Source organism: Callorhinchus milii, unplaced genomic scaffold (assembly GCF_018977255.1).
Source record: "Callorhinchus milii isolate IMCB2004 unplaced genomic scaffold, IMCB_Cmil_1.0 Scaffold8, whole genome shotgun sequence".
NCBI lineage: Eukaryota > Metazoa > Chordata > Chondrichthyes > Chimaeriformes > Callorhinchidae > Callorhinchus > Callorhinchus milii.
Window position 1 is genome coordinate 12831007 of NW_024704749.1, and position 10033 is coordinate 12841039.

The window sequence follows — 10033 nt, forward strand, 5'->3', positions numbered from 1 at the left end:
GGTCAGTTAGTGATTAACCCAGAATCACTTGTTACGTAACAATGGCTCAGCAGCCGGTCAATCATTGGGGAATGAGCCGAGGCCGCCCTCTGCTGGTGGTGCCTTGCAGTGACACCTGGAGAATGTTTGGTTAATACAGTAATAAACAATCCAGTCATTGTTCACTCAAAAGTGCTTCATATCATAATAATAATCCTTGCATTTGTTACAGTGCTTTTCATGTCTATTAGACCTCTCAAAGTGTTTCACAGGACACACTGTAAAGTGAATTGACTGTATATTTGTGGGCGAACGCGGCAGCCAATTGTGCACAGCAATGTCCCACAAACAGTCATAGATTGAAAATGACCAATTTATTATTGTTTTTGGTTTTGGAGGAATTATTATTAGGCTCTGTGTGGAGTAAGGAAACTTGCCCAAGGTTTCGCCCTCTGCCTGGAATTGAACTCAGGTCTCTCACTTGCAAAGCGAGTGCTCTAACCACTGAGTTACAGGACTCATGGACTGTAAAATGCAGTGACTGACTAATGTAGCGCAGCCTCTGAAAAATAAGAAAGTTCATTTTGACGCAGCACCCTCAATGTCAAGAGAATATCTCAAAGCTTTTCACACGATAGTGTAATGGCTGTATTTTGTACATAAATGTGGCAGCCAATTTGTGTGCGGCAACATCTTGCAAACAGCCATGAAGTGAATGACCAATTTTATTTATAGGATTGTTGGCCAAGGCAGTGGGGTAAACTCTCTGAATGTACATGTTAGCACACTAAACCAGTATTCCATTTTCTTCTCTGTGGTTAGTATATTGAGATTTGGTGCTAGATATCTGCAATGCACACCTCAGCAACTTATAGTCTCACATCAAGCCCAGTCATTAGTGAGCCATGTCCTCTTCAGAGGCTTTTAGAAAGGAGTGTGTGCAATTGTTAACATCAGGAACATGAGCAACAATGGCTGAAACAAACCCAACTTTCTACCAGATCAGGTAACAAACTTTTGTGGAAAAAAACGTTTATTGACAACATAAGTAAGTCTACAAACATAAGTCGTCTATCAGCATCAGTAAAATTCAACTGAATTACAAAACAGAAATACAAATCAGCAATCCTGCAAATCCTCCCGCAAATTATTCACCTCCTCTTTTGGAAAATATTACCTCGGCCCATTCCTCGACCCCTCCCTCGGGCAGCCACTGAAAGAGAAAGACAACAGATTCACTTGCAATGTTCTCGACTTACTGGCCACAACTCTGTGGCAGAGACCAAGAATCCTACTCACAGCAGCAACCATGACTTCTACTTATGAAATCAGCCACAACTCATCCTGCACAGACACAGAGCAACAGGCACCTCCTCAAGAGATTAGACACTCTCTAAATTCTAATTTCAAACTCAGCCTGTACAATACCAAATTACATTTGTGTAGCGCCTTTCACATCGGGAAGTCTGTAAAAGTCACCTGATTAAAAGGACACTAATGACTAGGTTTGGGGTGAGGAGGGGGAGATCAGGAAGATTTTATAAATGAAGCCAGGTGGGAACTGTTGTACAATGATACTAATATTACATTTTCACCTCCAACTTTCTCTTATGTTCAGAGCAAAATCCCATCAATTTATTACAGCATCTCTTGTGGTACCCACACCGTTGTTCTTCAGCCAAGTTTCTCTCTCACCCCAATAAACTCTACCTTCTCTAAGTGTTGACTCATGTCCAGTTCCACACACACCAGCAGCACTCTGACACTGTGTCTAATTGCTAGTCCTCAATGGTAGAATGAGTCGGGGACAGTCAACAGTTTATGATGTGAGGGCAGTGCAGCTTCTCACACAGCAGTAAGCTTCGGAAACACGAACCCTGGTTAACTTCATCCCCTTTCTCATCTGACAAGTGTAGCCCCAATTGTTGCTATAGCTGAGGTCAGTGCTGGCCTGTAACATTCTGGCCCTGACTTTGCTACATCATTGTTGTCCTACAGCAATATAACATAAGTAAAATACAGTTATTTGCTGACACCATATAGAGAAAGCTGGAAACAAGTCATTTAAAATGTGAGTGATAAGCGAAATCTTCCCGACACTTACCCTGAGCTTTGAGAATGGCAGCTTTCCCTCTGCCCGCCCCCGTTCCCTGGTTCTTGTTTTTCATACTCTTTAACATCGGGGCATTTTTCAGCATGTCCGGCAAAATCAAGAAGCGTATTTTACTGCCTCGGATGTACACCTGCTCCAGCTGTGCTACTCGACCATCTCGATACGTCACTGTGATGTTGGACATCTGCAGAGAGAGAACAGACAACCAGTCAGAACATTGACTCACATGTAACTTAGGTCAGAACAGCAGAGAAAGTTCCCCTCTGAATGTACATTGTGATGCTCAGTTTGCAGCTGCACCACATCCTGAATGAACCTCCAGGTTGCTGGACTTGTTGGTTCTGGTGCTGCTGGTTGATCTCCAGCTGAACCGTGTGAGGCTCTGAACAGGAATAACACCTTCCCCAGAGCCAGAAATGACTGTAACAGGAGCAGCCCAGCGAGGATCAGTATAACTTTCCCATCAATGTGCAGTCGAGCCAAGAAATGGCTCATCAAGAAATCAGTGGAGCATGTAGGAAAGGTAAAGGATAATAGTGGGTGATTTCAATCTCCATATAGATTGGGAAAACCAATCGGCAAAAGTAGGTCAGAAGAAGAGTTCATTGAGTGTATGAGAGATAACTTTCTAGAGCAGCCGAGGAACCAACTGGGGGAGGCCATCCTAGACCTTGTTTTGTGTAACGAAACAGGGCAAGTTGGTAGTGTAGGTATTAAGAATCCTCCAGGGCAGAGTGATCACAATATGATTGAATTCTGCATTAAGTTAGAGAGGGAGATAGTTAAATCCGAGGCAAGTATTCTGAATTTAAATAGGGCTAATTTTGTAGGTCTGAGGAAAGATTTAGGTAAAATAGTTTGGAGAATCAGATTAAGAGGTAAAAATGTAGACCGACAGTGGCAAATATTTAAGGATGTCGTGCAAAATTCTCAGCGGTCGCATATTCCCTTGCGGAATAAGAGTACCACAGGGAAAGCAATTCATCCGTGGTGAGATCACACCTGGAATACTGCGTCCAGTTTTGGTCTCCTCATTTAAGGAAGGATGTACTTGCCCTGGAGGGGGTGCAGCGTAGATTTACTCGGTTAGTACCAGGGATGAAGGGTTACGAGGATAGGCTGACCAATTTGGGCCGATATTCTCTAAAATATAGAAGAATTAGAGGGGATCTTATAGAAACCTATAAGATCATCAAAGGGCATAGAGTAGATAGTGGGAGATTGTCCCGGTTGGAGAAACTAAACTGGGGCAGAGGCAACCCTTTCGCACTGAGTGGGAAAAACTTCTTCAGTCAAAGGGCAGTGAATGGGGGAGGCTGGTGGGGGGGTGTGGGAGGGATATGGGGATAAGGCAGTGTCAGGTTATTAGCCGGAGTTAGATTAGAGGATCACATGATTGAATGGCGGGGCAGAGGCTCGAAGGGCCGAATGGCCTCCTCCTGCTCCTACATGTTATGTTATGAGCCGCCCTCACAGCCTCGACTGAACAATCAGTTTGTGTTTGACATCGCGCGCCGCGGCTGAGGCCTGAATGAGCGGCGGGGCGGCTAATCCAGGCCCCGGGCTGGGCCTGTCCCCGGGCTGGGCCTGACCTGGCAGTTCATGTTGTCCTCGGCCTCAATCAGTTTCCCGCGGTAAACCTCCCCCGTGTTGGTCTCGCAGGTGACGATGTGACCCTCGGCCTCGTGCAGCACTTTGATGGGGACTCCGATAGACATGGCGGCGGCGCGGGCTCCGAGCAGCGTCTCCCCGCGGTCCTCCTGTATCCCGGCACACACCGCGCCGAGTGTGGTCCTCCTGTATCCCGGCAGACACCGCGCCGTGTGGTCCTCCTGTATCCCAGCACACACCGCGCCGTGTGTGGTCCTCCTGTATCCCGGCACACACCGCGCCGAGTGTGGTCCTCCTGTATCCCGGCACACACCGCGCACGGCAATGGTGGCGAGCGGCCGGGCTCGGTTTGGTGGGGCGTCAGCGGCCGAGTGACCGGGAGCCGCCGACATGAAACCGAAAGAGGCGACTATTGTGACGGGTGAGTCCGGCCCCGGTTCCGGCCCCGGGGGAGCGGTGTCCTGGTGACTCCTATCCCGCGCTCAGCGCCATGTACCCAGAGGGGTGAGACGTGACCTCCTGAAGGTCTATATAAACGTGTTTGTGGGAGTGGCCGCGTCTCCCCGGAACACATTTGCTAAGTGTGTTGTCTCTGCCTTTAGATGAGGTGGTGCAGCTGAGTGTTCCTGTGATCCAGCAATCCTATCACTGGGACTGCGGGCTCGCCTGCTCCAGGATGGTGCTGCAGTGAGTATCACACAGACAGCAAACACCGGGAAGCAGTGGGTATTCAAACCAAACATAAAACCCCAACGCACAGTCTAACTAAACAAAACCCGCTTCAAAATCCTGTTTATGGTAAAATGTATCTGTGTGGCGAGAGAACAGTGATTATTGTCCTCAGATTCATTGTAAAGTCACAGTTAGGTATGAAACTCGCACAACAGAGGTCCCAGAGTTTGCTCCACGGTCTTCACTGAGTTAACTTGGGAAGTTATGTAAATTGTTTCCAATAAATGAGACTTGTGGACATCCTCTGCTTTAAACCTTTCTTTCTCCTCTCATTGCGAGATACCTCCATCCAGTGAGTGAAGAAGAGTTTCAAACTGTGTGTTGGAGGCTGAAGCTCAGTGAAAGTGTCTGGACAATAGATTTGGCTTATCTGATGCACCAGTTTGGGGTCACACACCGCTTCTGCACTCAGACATTGGGGGTGGACAAGGGCTACCGATACCAGGTGAGATGCTCAATCCTGATTCATTGCCAGCACTAAGCATAATGCTTTATATTCATTTAAAAACAATTCTTTATTTTAATGTCGCGCAATAACAATCTGATCAGCCTCTGGCTCCACTGCTAATGAACCACAGAAACCCATTAATTTGTGTAGTAGAATTGCACCAGATATAAATTGCAGTCAATTATAAAGCATATGATAGAAGATGTGAATATTGATCCCCAAGTTGACTCCAGTTGTAATCAGCCCTTGGCTGGGGTATAAATGAACTCCTTGGATCTTTGTCATATATCCTCTCTATGGTTATAAGGGCTCAGGAAGGGTGCTATATAAATGCAAGCTGCTGTTATTAAATTAAAGAATAATAGTCAACAAAGTGATCTGCTTATGACTGACTGGTTTCCTTTGTTTCGTCTTTCCTCAGTCGTTTTATCGTAAACACTTTGACACAGAAGAGGAACGGGTAAACCAGCTGTTTGCTCAATCGGGGCTAAATGACGTCCGGGTAGAAAAGAGGTACAGATGGAGCAGTTCCCCAGACAGGGTGCTCCCATTTGAATCACAGATTATTTCTGAATGCAAGGTATCCAGCGGCAGCATTGTTCTTGCAATGATCACATAAACCCCGGGACTGACATTTACCCATGATGGGCTTGGGTGTGATGTGGTCTCCCACAGTCGAGAGTTGAGACCCACAGTTAGCGTCACATGGTGGGGGTAAACTGCATGAGGAGCAATGCTTCAGGAGATGAAGGGGAAGTAAATCAAATCTGATGTGATAAGTGATCTGTGACACTCGTGTGGACAATGCTGTGTGTGGACGTTATTGCTGCCATCAGAGCTTTTCAATCACAAAGTCTGCATCGGGAGATCTGGCTGATCTACATTTTTGCTCCTGCCTCGTGTCAGACCTTCCTGCTTCGATGAACCCTGACGTGATATATTGGTGTTTTTCCTCTACAGGTCTGTCAGGGTACAGGAAATCCAGGAGCACCTGGCTCAGGGTCACGTGGTCATCGTGCTGGTGAACGCCGTACTCCTGGTCTGTGACCTCTGCTCCACACCCGTCAAATTCTGCTGTCTTCTCCCAATTGGACAGAAATGTTTTTGCAAAAACCCAGACTATCAGGGACATTTTATCGTTGTCTGTGGCTACAATGGGAAATCCGGCTGCATCTTTTACAATAACCCTGCATACGCTGACAGTAAGTGGCACCATGGTCATGTCAGTCACTGGAACCCAAGTTAGTGAATGCCCAATTTTATCTCTTTTGAAAGCTTTGAATCACGTTCCATAAACTCTAGGCTTCACTCCCTCACGAGTGGCCAGTCTTCATGTATATGTTCGCCCTAAAAGTCACTGCACCTTACAGTAAATTCTATAAAATGCTTTGAGTTATTCTTCTGATGTGTAAGGTACTGTATCAAATGCAGGGATTATTGTTTGAGGTTTCACAGTGATTGTTAGTGAGCTATTGGCCCGTTGGGGTCCGCTCCCGTATCTCTGAGCACCTCCCAATCCTTCATATCACCATATTCCCCAGTATTGACATCGCTCACTTTGTGAAGCAAATTGTCAAGATGCAATTCACCATTGGGCAGTACAGCACTAACCTCTGGAATGGCTGGGTAGCCTGCTGTGAGTTCCTGATATTTGATGTGCTTGGGGACAGGGATGCTGCTCACTGGGGAGAGTTTACTTGTCTCTTTGAGCACCCCCCGAGTGACTTCTTACAAGCTGCTACTCCTTTCCCCCCACCTCCCAGTAGTGTATTCCCTACCCTCTTGGCAAGGGAAAAACAACAAGCGTAGAGGTAGAAAATAATTCTGAAAAAGAAACTAAAAGCTGTTAGATGTCAGTGTGTGTGTAGTGATTCGACCGTTGTTTCTGCTGACAGGAGTCTGCAGCACCAGCCTCAGTAACTTTGACGAGGCTCGCATGAGCTACGGCACAGACGAGGACATCCTGTTTGTTTACAAGGACAGTTGACCGTGGTGACTCGCTTCAACACACAATACAGCTCCAGGTTTCTTCTCCGTCAGTTTATTGGATGCACTAAGGATGCGCTAGCAGTGGAACACACAGTGCTGCTGCGAGGCTTGCCTCTGCTCAGTGACGGGACTATTTGTACTCGACCTCGTGACTGGTTCAGGACTGAAGAGCCACTACTGAACAGCTTCTCATGCCAACCGGGGAGGTGGTGGGGGGTACCAGCAAATTGGGTTTTCACTTGAATAGTATAGCTAGTGCCACATGCACATGCTAGTGCACGTTTCACCAGTAGCTTTTTGATGTATTCAGGGACACATTTTTTTAGGAAATCATGTTATAGACAAACATAATTGCAGCCTAGCTTTGATTTTTATTCCTCCCCATCCCCCATGATCAGGCTTTCCACAGCCAATGTTTTATTTACATGAGTTAAACAGCTTGCAAGCGGCAGGAAAATAAGGAAAACATAATTTGTGCAATTCTCTGTTTGACTTTCTTAGGTACGGCTACAGCATGGTACCTTGTTTGGGGTGGGGTAATAAACCTGAGGGCTCAGTGAGTAAATGGTACTTTTTCAGTTCAGTAACAGCAATATATTGTTCTTTGCTTATAGCCCATCAGAGTTCATTCAGGTGGTTTTGAATTGTCACAGTACTTCAGGGTGTGGCATAGGATCACAGACACAGCAGGAAAAGTTGCAGGCAAAATTTAAATGAAAAATGTTCACCCAGCTGCCTCACAAGCAGAAGGTGACATGTTGAGTTCTAGGACAGTCTTGTTTGGTTGGATTGGGAAGGATTTAGCCCATCTAGGTGTTGGATCGTTTTGTTTTTTACTCTTAAGGCACTCAACTGGTCAGATGATATTGAGATGGAATACAAAGCTCAGACGAATTTTCCTATCTTGTTCACAATTGCAGTTGGCTGCTATAGGAGAAGAGAAAGAAAAATAGGTTCTGCTTTGTCAGTTCCTCCAGCAGCCTAGATGAAAACTTTGCTGAATATTTTGCATGCACAGTTCTGTTGGTAGTGAGCATCAGTTTTGAGAATATAACCCCATGCGACCACATCATGTGTTCTGCGAACAAACCATGTTTCATTTTGATAATTGTGTTTTACGAAGCTTTTCCTGTGAATATTTTATAAATAGGATTGAATTGTTCTTTTCAACATTGGAATGTCTGATTTTTATATAAGTGCTTTAATAAATGTGACTTGCTGAACTCTGGATGCCTCAACCCTTTTTTTTGTTACTAGAAAATGAATTATAATTCATGTAGTGAGGCAGGCTTTAGTGAGGATTGGATAGTTATAGGGACGCAATGTTGTGATGTTAATGAAAACTGATGATAAAAGCCACAGTTGGAAACGTTCACCTGTAAAGTTCTGACAGCTGGTACCACCTGATTCCCTCCATTAACATGTTAGTTACAGAGGGGAGCAGAATGGTATCCGCTGGGAGTAAGATCCTGTAGTGATTTGGTGTCTGGGTGGCTCAGGTTACAAGGTGCTAAACAGAGTGGATACTGCACATACCAACCACAAGCAACTTACCTGGGATTTGATATTTATAGCAAAATTTTTATTTTTAAGGCTGGAGCCTTCTAAATTGATTTGACTCATGAAGAAAAATTGAGTGTGAAATTGTTGCTATTTGTTCTGTTTGTTTGAGCCCCCACCTCCCTGGCCTTTCTCACCCTCAGCTGTTCAACAGATTTTCTCATCTGATATTAATGCTTCTGCATTGCAGCTTGGCAGTGTTGGAGGTGCAGTGGTAATGCAGCTGTCTTCTCATTGAGAGTTCAGACAGTCTTGTGCCTATATAGATTATAAAGGAAATTAATGTATAGTTAGGAGAAAAGTATTTGGGGAAACATTACTTATATCAAAATTTTCCACCCAGCTCTTTGAATAGTTGAGTGGCCAAACTAAAGATTTCCATGCAGGCCCATAAGGACCCATATTCAATCCTTCACATTCAATTTTTCAATAAATTTGAGTTAATAAATCGCAGCATTTCCTATTATTAATTCACTGACCATGGTCTCGTATGAATAACCACGTGAACAAGATCCTAACTGTAGCTGGTGCTTTGTATGGTTGAGTTTGAGCCACCAGGGGCAGACTGGTGTATTGTATAATCCCACCCCTCATTTTTGGCTTCACATAGTGCTGAGGCCATGTTTGAACTGCACAGATTGCCTGACATTGAATGTTTTTCACAGCTCTGATGTGTCTGATTGAACTGCAGGAATTATGGCATCTGCTGCTAGAAAGAGATTGCTATGGCCCTTATAATATCGGTGTGACTCATCTGGGCAGCTTTTCCTTTCAGTGTACCAATTAAGGTGTGTGGGCCAATTAAACTCAGACACAGACTGAACTAGCCGTTTGAAACAAGTTTCTGTGCTGACTGCCCGTCAGATGTTGGATAGGCAGGACAGATTTTATCTTCCGTTCTGTGACACCCCAACCTTGGCTCAGGCCACAAGTCCCTCTGCCCTCAAAATCCACCGTAAATCCTGTATCTTTGACCATGCTTTTGGTCATCTCCCCAGCCCAGGCTTCCCGTCAGTTTTGTGTAACACTTGGAGATATCCTCCTGCTGTGAAAGGTGCAGTATAAACTTGTGTGTTCCAGGTGTTTTCTATCACTGCGCTGGAGGCACTTCCATTGTATCTCCAACTCAGTTGTACAAGCAAGAGGAGGTCAGAACAGATTTGAAATTCAGTCTTCAGGTGCCCATGAGCCCTGGGCAAACTCAATGCTCCAATTCACCCAAGCATTAATGTCTTAACTTAATGTTTGCACCTGTTATTGACCTAATCTCCCTGGCATTACATCGGTATATCCCATCATTTACCCAATTAGTAAAACAAATCCTCTTTTGCCTGTGAAATTGTTCTGCTGATAGTCAACAGTGTAAAGACACTGAATCCAACACTACAGTGATCCAATACTGGTGCTTTGAAGATCAAGAAGCAATACAAAATAAATAGCATGGGAATTGTTTCTTTTACAGAAACTCTGACTACCACCATGACCATTTATTTCCTGATGCAGATTGGAGATGTAAAGATCTGAGGTGCTCATGTCATTTGGGATATTTTAATCAGCATGTGCTCTGCATGTGCTGTACCTCTTATATCTGCGGTGCTGAA

General features: G+C 45.1%; 2 protein-coding genes across 2 annotated transcripts; one reads left to right on the top strand and one right to left on the bottom strand.

The window, feature by feature from the left end:
- Nucleotides 1-994: 994 nt before the first annotated feature.
- On the bottom strand, nt 995-3901 carry LOC103183974 (small nuclear ribonucleoprotein Sm D3). The gene is made up of 3 exons (XM_007901753.2): nt 3685-3901; nt 2084-2276; nt 995-1192 (listed from the first exon to the last, which is right to left on the bottom strand). Exons 1-3 carry the CDS (start codon nt 3808-3810, stop codon nt 1131-1133), a joined length of 381 nt encoding a protein of 126 aa, XP_007899944.2. The 5' UTR covers nt 3811-3901; the 3' UTR covers nt 995-1130.
- A 94-nt stretch (nt 3902-3995) lies between these two features.
- Nucleotides 3996-8095, top strand: gucd1 (guanylyl cyclase domain containing 1). The gene is made up of 6 exons (XM_007901754.2): nt 3996-4124; nt 4306-4390; nt 4715-4880; nt 5305-5396; nt 5844-6085; nt 6779-8095. Exons 1-6 carry the CDS (start codon nt 4094-4096, stop codon nt 6868-6870), a joined length of 708 nt encoding a protein of 235 aa, XP_007899945.1. The 5' UTR covers nt 3996-4093; the 3' UTR covers nt 6871-8095.
- Nucleotides 8096-10033: the final 1938 nt, after the last annotated feature.